Here is a 21,417-nt window from a genome sequence, read left to right as displayed (position 1 = left end):
ATTATGTTATAAAAGTTGTAAGTTTTCTAAAATGTTGATATTTACCTACAACTATTGAGCGTTTGTCAACATTTTAATTTGAACTAATGTATTCATGAAATACCCAACAAAGTATAAATAACTGATCATTTCAGCTGTTAAGTGATTTCAGGGTATAGGCCTGCAGGAATCCTGAAGTCAAATTGAATACCTTTTAAGACCTTTTTTAATACCATATTTTCCATACATTTTAAGATCTCATCGCCACTTTGAGGTTTAACCGGTTACATTGGCACACTTTACCTCACATTGACTATATAGGCTACAGTATTAATTGTCCTTCCTCCTTATCTTCCAACCATTTGGACGCAAGCTTGCATTCCCCCATAACGATGTTGTTTAACAAACGGCGTAAACGGACCTTCGCGCGCTATCAAGCAGTGAGCGCGCGATGTCCTGTTCAGATGACGTCAAACCCAACGGGATGCCATAAATAAACTACACAGAATCACACTACACACCTACGCAATGATTACACTCAGGCAGACTGTAGAATACAACCTATTTGGACAATTTATATACTTATTGTGAACAAGCTACAAAATGTAATACCTTGGAAAATGCCGTTTAATACTTTTTAATAGCCTTAATTTTCGCTAAATTGATTGATCAACTTGTAATACTTTAAGACCCCGCGGACACCCTGGATTTATTGTGGGGAAAAAACTGTTCATTTGTGACCAGTGTGCGTTTTTAGATCTAGAAAATATTTACTTTTTTGTACCTTAAATGGAGCAGAAGAGCTGAGTTTTAGCATCAATTTCACATCCAAATAAAACAAAAAGCCAACTTTAAGAAGGTTTATTTATGAAACACTACAGTGATATAAATAATAGTGGTTACAACTGATCGTCAGTACCTTGCACGATGATAGCAAAAAGGCAAAAACGTCCATTGTTGACGAAATGTCTAAAAAAAAAAATCTACAACTCTAGAGTTCCCATTAGAAAATGACATTCAATTAGAGCAATACTATTTACACATTTATATACATTGCTTAAGAAATAAAAAAATCCAGTTCTTCTGTACAAAGCGACTTTTTATGGTCAACTGTTGCTTGATTATGTTGATTATGACAGTTGTTAATGTCAGCCAAAAAGGCTTCCGCACTGTTTTTAAAACTAGGCCTCAGGTGTATTATAGAATATTTGGAAAAAATGTCTTTTAAAAATCATTTTGAATTATCCATTCATAATTAAACTTGTCAAGACTACAAAGTACAGAAGCATACTTGTAACCATCCCGTCATTAGGTCAGTGGTGCTTAGACCAAATCGATATCTTCTGCCAAATGTTAGAGTGATGAAAGTATTTAAGGTCAGGGAGTGTTTTGCTTCCACTGCAGATGTAGGATACACTTTTCTCCTGCCTTGTGTACACGTCCTTGTCTGTCGGCCATACTGCGGAGCATCTTTGTTTTCTTTGCGGCTGAAGTGAGAGAAGCACTGATCTGCGCATTCCTCACATAGCAAACTACCTCAGAGCATGAAAAACAAAACTGCTGTCACATATGACTCAACAAGGTCCCCCACCTTATAAAGAGGGTTGGCTTTTGTCTGCTAAAGGATCAAAGCAAGTTGAATATCATCTAGTAAACATGAGTGCACGGTAAACATTTGTTTTTAGTAACTAACACTTGTCTTTTTGAAATGTGTCTTTCCACCCACATACAAATTCACTGCTATTTTCAGAGTGAAGGTCCCACGAGAGTCCATCTACCTCAGGTTTTCCAGTTCTAAAATGGGGTGGGTTTAAATCAATTTCCCTCTTTTTCCCCATCTACTGTATTAGTGCAGCCATTCGGAGGGGTTAAAGGAGAGAGGGGGTCGTCCTAGGTGCCGCTGTCTGTCGCTGTGGGACAGTCTGGAGAGGCTGCTGTCGCCGTTGACGACTGATCCGTGCTCTGGGACGGCAGGACGTCTTTAGGCCAGTGAAGTTGACTCATTCTCTGATGCAGTTCATCCAGTTCGGCCGGCAGGGGGATCCCCAGCTCCTGGTAGAGGGACAGAGCCTCGAACCAGTCCTCCAGCTTCAGGAAAGGTGGTCTAAAGGGAGGGGGGGGGGGCACACAGAGGGAATTGAGGTTAAAACTTGACTGACAAGGTTGAGCGAAAACATGAGGAAGCAATCTGGCGGCAGAGGCGTGTCAGGCGGCCAGGTTGAGACGGCATCTGTTTTCTTCAGTTGTTTTTCCCTCCCACTGCCTCTACAGCCTCTTGGGATCAAACAACTGGCTGGGTTATTATCCCTCAAGGTGAAGGCAGACTTATTTGACATGTGGCCGTTTAAAATGAGTGATAAATACTTATTTTCCAAATCCCTTTTAAATAATTCCCTCATGTTGCTGCACAACTGTTGCATAACTCTGCAATTATTCTCTTTCAGGTTTTTAAGGAGTGCTCAACTACTGCTTTTAATAATAAACAAAGCGTTATCTATTGTGACAACAGCAGGCGCTCACCGGTTGTCGGGTGTGAGGTCACAGCAGGCCACTGTCAGAGGGAAGAAGGCTGTGGGACAGTCGTCAGGGACGAACTTCTCCACAAACTTGCCGACATTCAGGCCGAAGTCCAGAGTCCTGGGGAGACACTCAGGGTCTGCATAGACTTTTCCAATGATCTACACGACAAAGAAGGAGGAAGTAAGTGTCGATAAGTCAAAAAGTAGACACATACTTGAGAATGGCATGGGGAAAGACATAAAGCACAGGCCATAACATGTTGCAGCCAAAACCACAATGGCATCTACTTTGCATATTGTCAAATCAATTGTAGGTCTTTAAGGATTTGAAAGTTGCTATGCAACCCTATATTTTGACATGGTTTAAATGAGGACAAGCTGTTTTGAATTATAGGACTTCTGTTTTTCTTGAGTCTCCCACATCCAGTGTTTTAGAAAATCCAGATAAATCTGGATAAAACAGCGTGTTCTTACCTCACAGAGCATGATTCCAAAAGAGAAAATGTCCACCTTCTCATCATAGCGTTTACCTGTAAAACATTTAGTTTAAAGGATAAGTAAATACACTCATTGACTCACATCATTTCCTATCCAATGTAAATCAAGTTTGTAATTCATTTTGTTGTCAGTGGCTCACCATTCAGCATCTCTGGGGCCATCCAGTAAGGGTTTCCCACCACAGTGTAGCGCTTCTTCCGGTCGATTCGTCTGAACACCCTCTTCTTGCCGTTTGGTTTTTCAGGTGCAGGTTTAACTTTTTCCTCGACTACGAGTCGGGACAGTCCAAAGTCTGCAACGACCACGGTGTTGTCCTGTTGAAATATGAAGCCTAATGGTTAACTTGACTTACAGTTAGAAGTCACATTACTTTAAAAGTGTATATTTTTCAGACACAGCTAAGAAAAGGTTGATCCTACTAACCGTCCGTTCACAGAATGTTGAGTTGAAATAACAACAACTTAATGACTCATTGAAGTAGAATCAACTCCTAATATCCAGAAGTGGATGCTTTACAAAATATATATTCTTGTGTTACCATTCAACTTTGAAGTTTCACAGCTATTCTTGGTCGTATAGACTGTCGGCAAATCACAGGGCTGGGACTATTATTAGAGCAAAATGCACGCCAACTTTTCTCAGTTCATGAAACGTACAAATAGTTCCCACCCTTTATTATCATTGTTTGGATTTGATGATGGGTAATGGCTGGCAAGATGCCATGTCACACCTACCAGTTTAACCAGGCAGTTGTGAGAATTGAGGTCTCGGTGTATGATGCTCATTGAGTGAAGGTAGGCCTGAAACAAAGAGGAAACAAAATCACTTTTATATAGTAAAACTTTTAAAACATGTCCACACAACTTCTGTGACTGATGCCAACTGAATTCCTTTAGCTGTGACATTGAGCACGTTTACACACATTTGGGCATCTGAAAAAGCAGCCAAAGATTTCACTTATAGTAATGTCTTTGCAAGAGGCCAACTCACCATGCCAGAAGCGATGCTCTTTGCAAAGCTCACCCTTTGCTCCCATGGAAATGGATCCTGTCAGTCACATGAAAAGACAACAAAAACAAGAGTGAGAAATGAAAAGAAATTCCCCCAGAGGCCATAATGCACAACAGGTACAACATAACATAGCACATGTAGAGACAGGAACACAGTATTCAACAAGAACACAACAAAACTGGGCCTCCCCCACACACTAAAAACACATTTAGAGACAAATAAAACACCCCCCCCCCCCCCTCTCCTCATTGGACTGACCACTGAACTATATTGCTTTTCAAAAACAGTGAGCTGTGGGAGGAGGGGAGCAAAGCGCTTTAAATTGAACCTGGGAACACTTTCCACAACTTTTCTCATTCCACATATTGGCCTAGATGACATGTCAGCCAGCCCACGAAAGAGTGGAGAGCCCCCCATCAGTGGAGAGACAGTAGATAGTTAGATTTACATCAGGAAAGCCCCCTCCCACAGTACTGTTGCAGAGAACTTGATTTTGTGCCCCACCGTGAAGAACAAGAGGAAGAGGTTCATTCAAACTCACCGTGTCTCTGATGAAGTCTTTCAGCGTGCCTCCCTCGATATACTCCGTTATCAAATTAAGCCTCTTGTCCTTATAGAGCACACCGATAAATTTCAAGACGTGGGGATGTTCCAGACATCGCATCACTTTGACCTGAAGCAGAAACAGAATTCAAATGTTTACCATTATGACTGGCAATTGTGGAAACATGTGATGTGCTTCAGTTTTAAGTTGAAGAAATCACAGCTTCATGCTGCAGATAACAAACCTCCTTAAGGAAATCCTTCTGGGTCTCTTCATCACAACGGATCAGCTCCTTCATCACCATCACTTCTCCTGTGGCTTTGAGAGTCACCTGTTAATAAGACAAAAGTATTACTTGAAGCCCATGGCGTTGAAAAACCAAGAAGTTCCAAATCCAGTTGGAGGCTGACCTTAATAGCCTGTCCGAAGAAGCCTTTCCCTAAGATCTCCCCGTGGATGAGGTCACATGGGCGGAAGATGCGATGAGAGCAGCTATTGGAGGATCTCAGGGACTCAGAGCGGCCGATGTCTCGGGAGATAAAAGGCATGTCTTTGGGAGAGTTCGGCCCGGGCGACATGCATATGCTGCTACTGCGTCTGTAACAGAGAGAATATGGATGATTTATATAAAACGATATACTCATCTAGACCCATAATATCATATTTTATTTCACGTGTATTTAGTTGACTAATTCCTGCATTTTACTTCCCCATTGTGTCACTTTTACTTCTTTATGTCTTAAATGTATTGTCTGTTGGAGGAGCCTGGGAGTTAAGATTTCCCATTGTCAAGAACTAGGGTGTAACCGTCTTGCATATGACAACAAAAGCCTTTGAATGTTTGACACGAAATACAAGCTGTGTGTGTTTTTGGATGCTCTCACAAACCTCAAAGACCTCCTCTTCAGAGTGCCGTCATCCACGTCGGTTCTCTCCAGGACGGCACCAGCCGGGGAGGACAGACGCATGCGGGACGTGGCCGGGACCCCCAGGTTTGTACTGGGCGACCCCAGCCTGAGGCGGTCCAAACGCTGCCGGACCGGGTCGTACTCGATGAGCAGCTGCAGCGTGTGACTGGTGCGGTGAATCAGGTCATCCACCTTAACCAATGAGAGTTGAACACGTTTTTAATTATTACTTACTGAACATTTAATTAAACAACATCCTTGACAGTGACGGCCCGTCCACACAGCGGCGTGCGTTGACGCTTGCCGGCGGGCGTGTCTGACACTCGACCAACAACCAATCACATGAATCTCCCGCCCCTGACACACAAGCAGCGGTTTGATTGGCTAGAGCTTGTACTGGCATATGATTCGATTGGCTGACGCTTCTGCCGAGGCGTCAAAAGTTGAACATTGCTCAACCTTTGCAGCGAGCCACGCCAGCAACGCTCCGCGTCGCTTCCCACAATGCAGTTCGGCTAAAAGTGACGTCACCCCATTCAAAGTCAATGGGCAGAAGCGTTGGAAGCTTCAACGCACGCCGCTGTGTGGACGGGCCGTGAGTCTCATATGACAAGGTAGAGATACAAATAATACTGTTATAAAAGTACAATATAAAATAACAATTATGAATATAAAAGTATTAGAGATACAGAGAGTTCAATGATGTGTGTCCCTTTGCTATATACACCTTATAACAGGTGACCACTTCTCTAAATACATGTCACGATTTATTTCAACAATTACATTTGATTTTACCATTATTTTTATTCAATTTTTCCTACGTTTTATTTCATATTTGTTAGTTATTGGTGTAGAAGAAGACCAATTCCTTTCTATCCGAGTCAGATAACCACAGATAGCTTAAATGAACGCAGTGTAATAGAGAGAGGTATTTCTGTTGTTATTTAGCCTACCCTCATTGATATCAATGGGGTAGACAACATATTAATATTAATACCTCTCTAAAATAATTTCAACAAACTGTCAATAGCCTGCATGAAGTAGAGTTCTTTCATGACTGTTGGTTTAGACTGTATTAGTTTTATGTGTACCTACTAAACTGGTAACGGATTGTACCTGCACCAAAGCACATGACTTTAAAATCAGATTAACTGTCAAACTGAATCAAACAGCATGACTTCATGCTGCATAAGTAATGCAACCTATAAGATGGGATACTACGTGCAGTCCTTCCACTTACCGTTCTCACCCAGCTGAAGAATGTATAAATGATCGGGGAATGTCAGGAATGCCGAATATGACATTTGCATGTGTTGTGTAGAACAAGAACAAAGCTTTGCAAATTGCACTCAAGGAATGGACGTGCCCTTAATAGCAACACTAATTAGTTCCATTTGAAGAACTTCAGATCCCGTATCTCTCCATGAGAATCAGAGATGTGTGCGAGGTGTAAACCCACCTCCTCCTGCATCAGTGTCCCGACAGGAAGGCCATTAATCTCCAGAATCCTGTCCCCGACGTGGATGGCGTTTCGTACCTCTGGACTGATGAGCATGCCTCTGACTCTGAACAAAACATAAACAACACCTGCATATGAGTATTAGCACTACAAGGAATGATTTAGAGAGATTAAGGAGAACTGGAACACACTCATATCCATACAATAACTACCTTTCTTGCAGTGACAGTCAAACAAACCAGTGCCCATAATCAGTTTAACATGTGGTCCCGCATTAACACAGATGCAGATGTCAGCCTCCCTCAGGTCCCACTTACTCTTTGACCTGCACACTCGCTGAGCCGCTAACGTCCCTGGACACCGTGACGGAGAAGCCCCTCTTGCCATTGGCTGCAGAGGGCATGGAGATGAGGGTCACGGTGTGAGGCAGCGAGTCGAGGACAGACTCGTGTGAGCGCTTCTCCAACATGGGTGTAAGAACCTCCTGCTTATAGCACTTCCCACTGCACACACAGAGAAAAGGAGTGAACCGCTGCATGCCTGTTGTTAAGTTACTTTGCAATTCTGTAAAGGAGTCATGAAAAGACGACCAACAAGGAACATTAACTTGAGGACACTTAGAAATAAGATAGTACTTTTTATCGATCCCAAATTGGGATGGCATGGCATTGCACAATACAAATTGAAAAAGACTAGAAATAAACAAAAAAGTTGAAAATATACGTGTTGAATTTACACATTAACAAAAACAATATATAAAGCAAGTTATTATATATACATCTAACTAACATGATACCTGAAATTAAACAAACATTTCTTCTTGGAGTGACAATGAAACCATGCATTACAATTAAATGTCTTAAAAGCCACTATGAAAATACAGTAAGAACTCTAACTAAAACATGTTGTCTTCACGTTCAATAACACCATTTCTTTCACCCTTTACTTTCACACGATCTAATTAACATACACATTGAGACTGGCGTTTTAAAATATGTTAACTCACAGCAAAGACTGCCAGCTGCATGTGTTCATAACACTCTTTAAAAAAAAGAGGATTGATCAGGTCTCTTACCAGTAGAGTTTGGATCGCTCCACTAAAGCGTAGGTATCCCGGTCCTCAATCACCACCTTGCAGCTTAGACACACAAAGCACTCTGGGTGATACTTGTGTTCTCCGGCCACCTGGAACCACAAAACAAATGGTCTGATCTTCAAAATGTTATGCGAGAGACGTAATGCTCTGACTGGAGACTGCTGTGCTCTGCTTGTCCCAGGTGAGTGTGTTGTGCGCTGCTTTATGCCCTCCTCCCCATTGAGCGGTGACACAGGCGTAACACCTGCTTTCTCTCACGCCGTCTGGAATCTGCTATGATGTCACCTTCCTCGGCAGGTCTGAGCCGCTCGTCTCTGACGTTCTCCCTCTCCCCCCCCCCCCCTGAAACCCACTCACCATCTCGTGCTTTCTTTCCCATTAGCACCACCTGATTTCCCTTTCTGTCATTTATGATGCGTTTGACTTCTCTGCTTCTCTCGCATGCAAGATGAGATAATGTGTCAACCCTTGAGTACTGTAATTATGCACGTACTTAAGCACAGGAAATGTTGATTTCAGGTTCAATGATAACTCCTACATTTTAAATGTGGTCTGCGGGTAATCTACAAAGCACCTGAGAGATGCAGAAAGAGAGTGAGGCAGTAAAACTGGGGAAATGCATAATTACAGGAAGTTGTTTCAATAGCCTCCTGGGAACCGAAGAAAACAAATGTTTTCCAATCTTCTTTATTTTCTTCCTATTTAGGGTTAAAAAAAAAAAAATTATTTTATTTTTAAATGTTACAGTATGTTCACTGTAGAGGACATCAGGACCATTTTAGTTTGAAAAGACAGCCAAAATTAACAGAGACTATATAACGTATTATGGTTATAGAGTGATTAATACAAGAATACATTCACCTTTATTTAAAACATAAATAAGTAATTGATCTGAACATTGCTGTGTATTTGGTCAATACAAAACTAGTGTGAATCTTTCCAGATCTTCAAAGACTTTGTAGTCAATGCAGTGGGAAAAGTACCTCATTGACTCCAGTCGGCACGGGCTGTAGGGTCTTGACTAGTTTTATGGATGTGTTCTCCATTTGACCTGCTCATAGAAACAAACTTGGCATTCCTGAGGCAACTCTCATTTCTCATGGCTCCACTTAAAATAAAAACAACAATAAGACATACGTGCTACTCTATGTCTTTCCAGCTCGTCCCCATCTGTCTCTCTGTCTGTGCATCTTTCCCCCCCTTCTTCTTGACCCTCTTCTATCCCAGGTGTGAAATCCTCATCTCTCTCATCTGAGAGCTCAAAATCTGAATCTCCCTGAACTATCTGGTGCAGAAAATGTCTGCTTCAGTTCCGTCCATGAAGATGGTCCTGACGTCCATTAAGATGGACATTTATTTAATTGCTTTCAGAACTAAATTATATAGTTCCTCACTTGTTAATAAACAAGAACATATATGATTTTCATGGTAAAAATAACAATTATTCAACAATATTTGACTTCCTGCTTCTATAACATTTTGTTTTTGGTATGCCAGCCATTTTGGATGAAAAGAAAGAGGAACTTCCCAGCATGCAATTGTAACCAATGACATATCACTGGAAAGACCAGGATGTCCTCTGTACAGCACATCAGGGATTGATAGAGTAGCTCAAAAGAGTCAAAGGAGATGCATGTTAACAAACTGTCCACTACAGTGGACATTTTCAATGGGCTGGGTCCCAGGAGGATATTGATAGCACGAGCATTGATTTAGGAAGAATTGTTCAAACACATGATGAGGCCCAATTTCATCTGATATACCAATAGTATAATATAATAAAATAAGTATAATCTTAATGATATACATTATTTGGATCCCAGAGATGTTGACTCAAGTCACAGTTTTGATGCCTCGTTACATGACAGAAAATAAACGACTTGACTCAGGACACGATAACTCAAATAACTTTTCTGTCTGTGTTCATTTTATGTTTTCATTTAAAATGTTCATGCAAGCATAACACTGGGATATAATTGTGATGGTGAACACCCTGTGAGCCCAGCTCCTCCCCACTATAGCATTATTAGACAGGTACTAATGCATTGTCTGTTCTCTTTATAGACCAGATACTAAAAGGTAATACTGCAGTATCTGGGGGGAGGGGGATTTGACTTGCCTTAACATATACTGAGACGTAATCAAGAAAAAAGCACTTGGGACTTGTTTGAGAATTGGACCAGTTGTGGAATGTATCTGAAGTACATTTTCTGGCGTATTGTACTTAAGTATGATTTTGAAGTACTTTACTGGAGTATTACCATTTTGTGCTGCTTCTTTTTTATACTCTAATACATTTTGGAAACCAATATTCTACCTTTTACACACATTATTATAGATATCCAGCAGTATCATATAAAGTCATTAAAATTAGCTCAAAAAAAGTCATAATCCAGTGATTTAATATATTTGATTTTGAAATGGGCTATTACGCAATACTTACTTGGCATTACTTTTACTTAAAGGTCCCATGTCATGGCCATTTCTACTGATCATAATTCCATTGTTGAGGTCTACTAAAATAGATTTATATTGTGCAGTTTTCCAAACTCACATTGGTTTCTCACACAGCATCTCTGTATCGTGTATTCACTCTCTGTCCTAAACGGCTTGTTGGAGCTCCTGCCCCCCCCCTCCCTATGAGTCCAGTGGCCGTCTGCGAGACAGCGAGACACAGCGAAACCATCCCGAACACACACCCGCAGCCTGGCTGGGAGTTTGTGTGTGTGCTCACACACCGACTCACAGCCTCGCCGCGTCCCGCCGTCTCAGGGAGGAGAAATCGGCGGAGCTGCAGCTGAGAAAAGATTGAGTGTGTGTGTGAGGAAGTCCGCGGAATGGTCAATTTTGACCAATCTGCGGACGTAACGTAACGGCTCCACGGATTGGTCCATTTGGGTATGGGCACGTCACCGTACCCAGGAAGAAAACAATGGAAAAAGATACATCTCCAACGAGGCGTTCTGGGGCAGCACAGACAGGTCTTTTCTGAGTTAGAGTTTTACTCGCTACAGGGTGTACTTTGAGGGTTTGTAACTCTTCAGACCGTTTACATGCAGAAAAACCTTCATAACACACAAGGGGACGGGTAATAACCGGAAAAGCACGACATGGGACCTTTAAGTAAGCTTTTTAAAAACAGGACATTTACAGAAACCAATACTTTTCCCACAATTGAAACTGCTCTGAGTCATTCAGTGGGTGCTGGGAAAGGAATCCCTACAGAGAGATTAGAGTGATGACAGACAAATAATTGTGACATATCTAGTCTGTCTGTAACTCCCTACCTTAAAGCCAAAAGCACCGCAGCTCGCCTCGGGCTTCAACTGCAAGACTGAGCCGTACAAACTTGACAACAAAATATCAAAGGGCAACAACCAAGTAGGTCGTATTTTTGAGAGGCAAACGCAGATGACCCCAAATGTGCCTTAACATACCTGTTGAGGAAATATTGGACACCTTTGACCCGGTTTGCCTGCAACCTTGGGTGCTGTGCTCTCAGTGTTTTGTCTGCCTGATAGAGGTGTTAGTGTGCTTTGCCTGTTCTATCTTGTTATGCACAATGTTGATTATTCTCTCAGAACCAGCTAAATACATGGGTCTGGTGTAGAGATCTTCAGAATTAGTTTGGCATCTGTCGTGTCAACTCGTAGCACCCGACATGTCTTCTGAATTCTCCGACCGAAGCTCCAAATAGACCATCAGTGTTTGCCATCAAAGTTCCTGCTCTCCTCGCGTCTCTCTGAGTCCTGTCTCCATTGCTTCAGAAGTTTCCATCACAATACCTATCTTTAATCAAATCAGTAAACTAAATGTTTACAAGAAAATGTGCCTCGAAATATCTTTCATCGGTCAGTAAACTAACAAATTATTACAACAGGACAAACCACAATAAGTGTCCTGGACTTGAGATCCTAACAAGCTGCAGCAGCTCTGACGGCTCACAATGATTCTCTCTCTTGCCGAGGGGCTGCCAAATCAGCTCCGCCAAAAACACTTGGCTTCACAGGCTGTAGAAGCAGGATGCCAATACTAAATAGAAGAGTCCATTGTGTGTGTTGCTTGGTGGCAAAAAGAAAAAACTTCAGTCTGGCTCTACGTTAGACAAGTGACCCCGGTCGTGACCAGCAAGAGTTGCTGCCACCTGAATCTCATGTTTAGACTTGTTTAGACTAACTCAAGCTGGCTGACATTTGGAATCAATTCAATATAAATACTCGTGACAAATTAGAATTTTACTGTAATTTCTTTCTTATTTTCTATACACCTTCACTCAGTTCATAATTGCTACATGAGGTAAACTGGAAAATAGTACAATTTAAGCATTGGAGGATGCAATGTGCACATGCAAAATAGTCACATTGCTCAAACATGTCAGGCTTCAACTTAATGCTGCTTCATACAATCAAGAGAAATCTGTCAGAACAGAAACATAATCTGTCTTATTGAAGGGTTTAAGGAGAGTGTGTTGTTTGTGAGTCAACCCTAACACAACAAAAGAAGTTCCCGCTAAACCGTAACATTAGGTAGGACAAGAGAAAAACGCAAAAAATAAACAGAAAGTCAACTATATAGAAGAACATTGGAAACAGAAAGAATGATGTTTACAAAATCAGTTTTTTTGTTGTCATCGGGGGAAAACCCCACATTTTTTCCCCCGAAATTGTAAAGCCCTAGTTCAAAGGTGGTCCTTACATCTTCTATGCCAGTTTCTTTAGACATTTAAGAATTATATTATATATAAATGACATTTTTCATTTGTAGAGGAAAGAATGTGTGATTTCCACCTATAAAAGTCTTGCTTTAATAACAGATACTTTGTCTATGTAAACCCATAGGTACAGAAAATGATATGAGTGAGGATAATATATACAGAGCCACCTCACAGACGGCTGCATAAGGTGAGCTCTAAAACGACCCCATGTCCGAGCGTCTTTTCACAAGAACCTCTGTGTACTTGGTGAACCGTGAAAGAACCTCTGTGCAGAACAAGTGAGGTCTACAGCCTAATCGGCTACGTTTAGCAGCGACACCAATTTTACAAGTATAACCCATCTGTAAAAGTAATAACTGGAGAAACTGGAACACAGAGAGCTTTGACATGCTCTGTGGGCATGCTGGTATTATTTAAGAGGAGGAAATGGCTGACAATTGTAATTCAATCAAGGCAGACTTTAAAACTTTAAACGCCTGGCAATCCCATAGAGAAAACCTACAAATAGTTTTGACCCTGTGCTAGGTTTTATTATGGTGACGCATCACGCAGCAGAAAGCTGGCAAAAGCTTGGAAGTGAAACGACACCAAGATCTTGGCATTATTGGTTGAAAAACACTATTTCAAGTTTCTCCTGAGGGTGGAGTCAGATTGAGATACCCAGTAGGCATTAGAAAAGTGCTCCAGCAGTTTAGCATAGCACTCTCAGGTCGGACTTCCTTGTATCCAACACTTCCCTTCCCTTTTTATACCTCAGAAAGGCTTTCGATACATCCTTCCTGCATGGAGAATATCAATGTCTTTTTACAGGAGGGTTCTACTTTGACACACAATCATAAGAGTTTCCCTTTAACCTCAATTCATCTTAATCATACTTGGGAAACAGTTCCATAACATGTGATGTTAATGCATTCACATTGCCTACACATCTCTTGAAAACAGTATAAAATATGTTGAAACACCTGCACTTTTGAAAGAACATCCATACCATTCATGTGTTTGCAACTTATATACCAATTACTTGTATATAGACTATTCTGCACTATTTATATTATATTATATTGCATTTACTATTATACTTGTCTACACTGTAGCTATGTACAAATGACAATAAAAGCCTTGAATCTTGACCAATAGGTGCAGCAGACTCACCATAGTGGGTCCAGTCATGAGCAGAGAGCAGCCGTGACAGAGCTCTCCGAACTTCTCCCAGTAGTGTTTGCGACAGTACAGCTTTCCCTCCTTCTCATAGTACCAGTTGGTCAGGAGATCACAGCACACAGAACACCTGAGAGGACACAAACAGTCTCGGTCACGCGGGCACGTTACAAAATACACCAACAGAAGAGTGGAGAGATAAAGGATGAGAGGTTGGGATTCTTTCCATCTGTGAAGCAATCACCTCCAAGGGGATATGGCAGACAATGAATTATTACGAAAGGAAATACTTCAGATCCTCATGAAGCATCAATTCAATGTTGTGTCGTGTCACCACTCTTAATAAATGATAAATTCCTCTATAGCTTTATAAGAAGGGGTTCCTATTCTACTTATGGCTGCACCTCACCCTCAAGAATATATGATCGGCAAAGACGTTTACTCTCATCTTGTGCACGTCATTAAATATTCTTTAAAATGATGTGTCTGAGCACTTTGAGAACAAATGATGTAGGAGCAAAACAGAAAAATGCAATAATTTGAACCATCAGCCACACTATGTGACCAATCCAAACCCATTCCTCAAATAACAAGTACATTGCATTAAAATACCATTGATTGGTGCTGAATGATAAACGAGAGCCCACAGACAAACCATAAATCAGCCTGCTGGAAACAATACTCTCAACTCTGAGGTTTGGAGACAGGAGCATTAGCTGGGGGCATGTTCCAGCCGACGTTCTTTTCTCTGAGTTTAACGAGGTGCACAGGCGGCACAGCAAATATGTTGTTCCTAAGATCTGCTGGGACTTGCACGTATTTGTGCTTTGATTTTAGAAAAAGTGACGGCTCAAAAAGTTGTTCCATCTTGGAGAAAGGATTATCTTGCAAGCACTGGCAGATGGTCAAGGCAGGGAACGTTTGGTTACCAATAAGGCTGCTATAATACTTTCCAGCTCTTTAAAAGGATCCAGTTGTTTGGGGGGGAAACGGCACGACTACTTTGAAAAACTAGAATCTTTCAAAACAAGTTGAAAAATCTCTACAGGGCAGTTTTTGCTTGCAGTTACTTAACAACCTTCTTATTCTGAATTGTTTGTATCTAGGTCAGAGTAAATAACAACAAAGCTGTCTGTTAGCCTTGTGGTCAAAGGTGCAAACTATATAACTAACATCATGGGTTCAGTCAGGAACGTTGATCAAGTGAGGTAAGTTCATCTGTCTGCCACTCAGGCACTATCTCTCATCAACTGAAGGGGGAAGTCTACCAAAGGAGAAATTCTAAAATAAAAAGTCAGTATTAAGACTTTCTGACTGTTTTATGGAATAATAAAGAATCACTGATCCAAGCGGTCACCCGACCAGACGCTTTGAATTAAGGGGACATTATTAGCTCAGTGCGTTCAGAGTGAGGAACGCTGAAGTCGCCTGCAGACTGGATCGCACCTGAAGGTTTTGAACGATCCTCGAACACTGGTTATGCAAAATGGTGGCAGCAGTTTCGACTGCCAAAATACGATCAAGCATGAACTACTCTGAGATCAGGTTGCAGACATTGACTGCAATCCTGCTGCAGCATCCAGACTCTGCAAGGGCTTCAACTGTTTCTCAACCTTCTTGGTTCCTACGTCAACGCTGATAAAAGTGAGAGGTGACGAAGTGACACATGAATCACGATGGATGACGTGTGTCACTGCCGTCTGGGTTTTGTTTTGAAACTAAAGTTAAAGAAATGGGAGTGGAAAACTGGCCCCGGTAATTCCTCCTGAACCCCCGATTCAAAAACAGGTGTTGCAATACACGGCCATTTTTAGGATCAACAATAATAACAAACTTCCAACTGAACTTCCTGATTAACAACTATATTTTATTTCAGGCTTTGGTAAGATGGCAAGGACGGGGAGCTCTTCTGTTCTTTTGCAATATCGCTCTCCGAGTGCTCATGTGTGAATCGGATGTTCTAATTCAGAAATATCACTTTTGCATTTTTAATCTTTGAGTTCTGTGCTGGCAGCAGCTCCCAGCAGAGCCTCGTGCATCACGCTGCTCACTTTACTGCAGATAGAGTCCAGGCCTATCGACTTTGGCAAAGATTTCAGATATTTCAAAGAGTTTTGGCATAACTTAAAAAGGGACCTTGTTATAGAGGGATGACCATTAGTCGGTCTGTGTTGTGGACAGAAAGCAGAGAGAGAGGGAAATACAAGATGTCTTTTACATCAAGTTCCATCAATGTTGATGTCTGTATAAAAAAGAATGAGTGAAAAACAGGTCTGTGCTTCTAGGATAAAAGAAATTAAGAGTGACTGCAAGGTCAGTGTAATAATAACTCCAGCCTGATTCATCAACTCTGACGTGATGTGGGGAAGCAGAGCTGACATTTTGCTGAGGTCAAATTTGCATGAGTAACCGGCCACTTATCGGATCTGTGTGAGTCAGTGTTTGAAGGATGCCAAACACTGTCGATGCAGAATTACATTCCTGTCAATACAACTATTGAAATCAGACTCTAGTCGGTTTAGTAATATATAAAGCTTTGTGTTGCAGTGTCGGCATTTCAGAAAATATGTGTTATTAACAAATGGTGTTGTAATTATTCTGTGTGTCTACCTGATTTTACTGGCAGGTTTATTAAGTACATATATTACAGTTATTCAATATGCAAATCCAAGGGATCAAGATAAAACAGATTTCATTATTTTATGCATTTTTGCTCGTAAATCATTGAAGTTTCTTTTACTTGGAAAAATAACGCAGTATTGGTCTAGCTAAGGAATACACAACATACTGTTAGGATCAGTATTGCCTGGTGATAACAATGCACTGTAGTGGTCCAATCAGATGAAAGACACACACACAGACAGAGAGACACACACAACGAAGAGAAAGACTTGTGAAAAGTGCAGTATTCAAATTGGTATGCAAGACATTCAGTATGTGTCCAGGTGTGGCTGTAAAAACAATAACGTCTACCTTGTCCGCCTAGCTCTGAACAAAAAGCATTCCTTGACAAAACCCGCTGATAAACTATAATTATTTCCCTTTATATCCCCATAATACACCAAGATAAAGTGATGTCAGGCAGCTTATAAAAACACCTGACTTCCCTGTAAACGGACTGGTGGTGAATGGGGGGGCGTGCACGCTCAGGTGGTTCTTCAATGAACAATGCACTGCCTGCACTAACACTACAGAGTAAACATTACCCATTTCCTTCAATTCCTGCCGGAGTGTATTCTTTTGTGGGAGCATGAAATGGAGATACTAAGAGAGGGACCGAACGCTTTGGCCTTGAAGAGCTGAAGAGGGAGTGTTTCGCTTTAAACGGGACCTTATCTTTGGGCGTGGGACTCTTGTGCTCCAAAAAAACCTCTTTCCAAGGAGTGGAGAGTGACAAATGTTTCAGCATTCATAGCACAAGCAGTGTGTTGCTAATGTTAATTCACTTTGTTTACATGTCATGGTAACTTCTGAATTCATCAACAAAGGTCAGCTGATATTTGTGAATACAAATGCTGTCATCCGGCTGAAAAACAGACAAGCCAACAAAGTCCTTGCCAAAGGGTACAAATGTAATGTTTCTCAAAATCTATGTGTGTTTTTTTATTTATTTTTGTTGATTTGCTATTTTATTTTGCACATTACAAATAAAATATTGCATATATTTTGTGTGCCACTCTTCTTTACATGGGTATTTGGCTTTGAATAATGACAATCTGAAGGGATCAAGGCGACTAAATAAATATATGCTCATCAACTTGTATAAAGCACAATACTCTACTTTTAGGGCTACGGGACAAGATTGGGGGGGGGGGGGGAACACAACAAAGGACTCAGCAGTCGATGTCTGAGACAGCGGACTCACATCTCTGAATCGCTGTCTAGGAATGCAGAGCGCAGCCGTGCAGTTATCTATAGGCCTCAATAAAACGCCAGGTTTAGTGGAACAAAAGTGACGTCAGCTTGTAAGAATCTTACACAAGGTGGAGGTCCACGGAGGGGAGAGGGGCAGCATGTGGACAATAGGAACACCACAGGAGGGATCACACTGACTTTGCTTTAACATTTGCTTAACAAGTTCAGAGATTAAGGTTCATAATAATCAGTTTGCACACACTACTTTAAACCAGATGTGCATTTCTGTAGTTGGCGTTAAACTGTGGAATTCTTTACAAATGATTTAAGGGGCTGTATGAACATCTTCAGGTTTAAGAAAATGTATAAAGAAAGATTAATATGAAGTTGTTGCTTTCATGTTACTATAAGTATTTGTAAGCAGCTTTGACTGACAGACCATTTCTTTTAGAATAAGGGGCAGGTCAAATAAGTCTGTCTTCTGCCGGCACCTTTCCATCATGGGATACAAACAAACTGCTTAAAGTGTCCATGTCTTGTTTTATAATAATTGCCATGAGTGGAATACAACTATAATAATAATAATAATTATTGTGAGTGGGGTTTAAATACAGCAGTGTGGACAAAGCTCCGAGGGAGAAGCTGCAGCTCATTTAGAGGACTGTCTGGCTTCCTACACGTACGCAACAATATCTAATATCACGTTTTTAAAGAGTGTAACTGAAAACACGTCAGACAAAGATGCTGCAATAGGAAAGGATGCCAACAAATGTGGGGGAGCTCAGAAGAACAAAGGAAGAGATGGAGAGGATCAATGCTCAGTAACACAGCTGTGTTAGGAGAAGCTGTAGGTTATGTAAGGTCAATGTGCTGCTGGAGTGGACACCGGCTCAAAAACGTGAAGAAAGCTATTTGAGATGTGAGGAACCGACAACACAGTCAGCAGCATTACATTGAATCTATTCTTAGGACTCTTTGGACCTGCCAGCTGTCCTCCAGAGCCAGATTCCACTCGTAAAAAACTGAGGATGTTTGGATATACTGTCAGTATGTGACTTGTGCTGCAATCTGCAACATTCACAAAACCCACCGATTCATCATCTGTTTTAAAATGATATTAATTAGACAAAGTGACTATTGAGCTATTGTCAATAACCTTTTCAAAAGCAAAACAAATGTTTGATCTGAAGTGTCATCAGTTTTGCACAATCTTATCTCACATTATAACAATCGAGTGTTACCGTTTATCCAAGGGGAAAACCCCAATGAATTACACATCCTGCTGGCATGTGCAGAATGTGTCGGCAACGAGCCACAGGTTCACTGCCCCACACAGATACCTCACTGTGGGGCAGTGACCTGTGAAACCAGAAAGCTACAATGTGGCAATCATTAAACCTCAGAGCAGAGAGTGGGCAAAGTCCTCCGGGATAGTAGGACCATTCCTCTGACCAAGCTGCATCGTCCCCATGCAGAGGCTTACCAGCTGTGACAGCAGCAATGAACATGGCTCACTTTGTGCACAGAGGCACACAAAAACAATGGTGAATTGTTAGAGAGAAAAACAGATCTAGGAGGCCCATGTTGAGGCTACTAGTCAGAAGGTTCTGGGATTATCCACAAGGCCCTTTGTAAGGTAACCCAAACAGAGCAGCCAGCATGTTGACCAACAGAAAGACAACAGTTGTTTCTGTGTCAATGCAAACTGTTCCCACTCCTCTTTCAGAGAAAACAAAGCATTCATTTATCAGAGCAACTCAACTATGCTCATTTCAGAACTGAGTACTTTCAGGCATGTTTAAAATCATAATTGGGAACACTTACTGAAAGCAGGCGTTGTGCCAGGTGTCCAGGAGGACTTTCATTTGAAACGAGTCTTGGATTTCTCCTCCACATCCCGCACAGTTACAGCTCTTAGTACCTGTAAGAAATGGAAAGGTATTCAATGGAGCAGCATTGTATGCTTCAAATTCTGGTAGTAGGTATAACTGTGTATGTGGAACAGGCAGTGGTGTAAAGTAACTAAAGTACATTTACAATTTTGAGATACTTGTACTTCATATTTAATCAACACTTAAATAAGATGTTAGTTACACCTGGAGCAAATTCACAAGCTACCCTGCAGCATACAAAGGAATTACAATGAGCCACACCGTTACCAGCTTTAATAAGCACATTAATGCATCAATAATTATAATATTTGTTATGCTGTGTATGCAATTTATTATATGTAATGTCTCGTCTTTTATCTGGACCCTGAGTCTGTAATAAAGTTTTGATTGATTGATTGATTGATTGATTGATTGAATCAAAACATATAATTTATTATTCTTTTGGTAATTTAACTATATTTTGATGCTAATACTTTTCCATTAGTAACATTTTGAATGTACTTGTAACAGAGTATTCCTACACTCTGGTACTTCTACTTGTATTGGAATCCAATATCTGAGCACTTCTCCCACCTCTGAAAACAGGTATGCTTGATGTAACATTGAAATGCACAAAATGAAACATAGTATCAAATCGCCGTGTAACACGGCGATGTTATACAAATAAAATAATGTAACCTCTCGTCTTTATAGGTTTTAAGTTACAGCTTGAGATATTCCTCACCTTCTGGTTGCTCCATCTACTTTCTCAGAGTGTCGTCGTTATTGAAATCCTTCACAAGCTGTTCATACTGCGAGCTGCGATGCGCCGCTTCAATGTTTGATTCCTCCGCGTCGTTCACCCAGCAGGACTGTGCGACTGTGGATACCTCAGGAGAAAAGCAAATCCCTTTAATTGTTCACAGGAAGAAAAACAAATCAAGAAACTAAGCACACTCCTCCTGTACGAGGCTGCTTTCTTGTCGCTGGCAGGATAACTGACGTAATGCAGTCTTCACATTCCTGTACGGAGAGCGGAAGGGCTCAAAGCAGCACCTGGAAGCAGGAGAAGAAAACTGAGGTTTGGGACAAAAAACAAACTGAAAGGGAACAACAGTGGCGCCATCTACAGACACAACGACCACACTGCAGCATTGTTCTACCAGACACCGATTTCTACATAACATAACATAACGGAAACTCACATGTAATGCCGGGCAAGGGAGACAAGACATCTTGTCCTAAAATTATATTATTTTCCTTTTACAGAAAAGAACAATTTTATTATTGATTTTGTTTGAAATGTTTATGAATGTTATTGATGTCGTAATTGTACAAAGCATTGGTATACTGTGTGTCATTATGGTCGTGAAAATAAAGCTATTTGAATTGAATTGACGTGTTCAAGATGTAAACTTGTTCAGTCTTGTATAAAGGCATAGCATACAAAAAAAAACAACATAAAATACCATCATTATTTTTTGTTTTAATAACAGACTTTACGTGTCAATTACCTAGTTACAATTGTTGTTTAGTCACTTACTTACTAGCCATTAATCTAAATGCATTTGGGATAATTATTATTATTTGTGCAGCCAAACGTTGTTTTTATTTCTTTTTGTTGTTGTTTGTATTTGGTTTACAAGACAGAACCGACCATTAACTCACTCTTAAATAGATCAAGTTTAAGTCCTATGCTTTATAGGGCCCTACAGAGCATATTCAAACATGTTTTGTTATTTCATGAAAGTCAGAAACCAATGTTGCACATTCTGGCTTAATATGACTTTTTATTATTTTATTTT

General features: G+C 40.9%; 1 protein-coding gene across 2 annotated transcripts; it reads right to left on the bottom strand.

The window, feature by feature from the left end:
* Positions 1-825: 825 nt before the first annotated feature.
* limk2 (LIM domain kinase 2) lies at positions 826-20,664 on the bottom strand. Of its 2 annotated transcripts, XM_034238208.1 has the most exons (16): positions 20,358-20,664; positions 19,566-19,662; positions 13,881-14,016; positions 7,994-8,103; positions 7,236-7,421; positions 6,919-7,024; positions 5,440-5,651; positions 4,962-5,148; positions 4,796-4,882; positions 4,549-4,680; positions 3,987-4,043; positions 3,731-3,796; positions 3,136-3,310; positions 2,973-3,028; positions 2,500-2,657; positions 826-2,083 (listed from the first exon to the last, which is right to left on the bottom strand). In XM_034238208.1, the coding sequence occupies exons 1-16, from the start codon at positions 20,371-20,373 to the stop codon at positions 1,870-1,872; spliced, it is 1,995 nt and encodes a 664-aa protein (XP_034094099.1). In that variant the 5' UTR covers positions 20,374-20,664; the 3' UTR covers positions 826-1,869. The 2 variants fall into 2 exon arrangements, with proteins under 2 accessions (XP_034094099.1, XP_034094101.1); XM_034238210.1 differs by lacking the exons at positions 13,881-14,016; positions 19,566-19,662; positions 20,358-20,664 and adding exons at positions 8,643-8,712; positions 8,998-9,204.
* Positions 20,665-21,417: the final 753 nt, after the last annotated feature.

This window comes from Gymnodraco acuticeps, unplaced genomic scaffold (genome assembly GCF_902827175.1).
Source record: "Gymnodraco acuticeps unplaced genomic scaffold, fGymAcu1.1, whole genome shotgun sequence".
NCBI lineage: Eukaryota > Metazoa > Chordata > Actinopteri > Perciformes > Bathydraconidae > Gymnodraco > Gymnodraco acuticeps.
Note: the sequence above shows the minus strand (reverse complement) of the source record. Positions and strands in the feature narration are given on the sequence as shown.

Bases quoted from the DNA above. Each gene is read 5' to 3' on its own strand.
- limk2 (XM_034238208.1), bottom strand. The intron at 4,681-4,795 runs GTTTGTTATCTG...TTTCTGCTTCAG, and splicing joins AGAAGGATTTCCTTAAGGAG to GTCAAAGTGATGCGATGTCT. The intron at 2,084-2,499 runs GTGAGCGCCTGC...CCCTCCCTTTAG, and splicing joins GACCTCACACCCGACAACCG to ACCACCTTTCCTGAAGCTGG.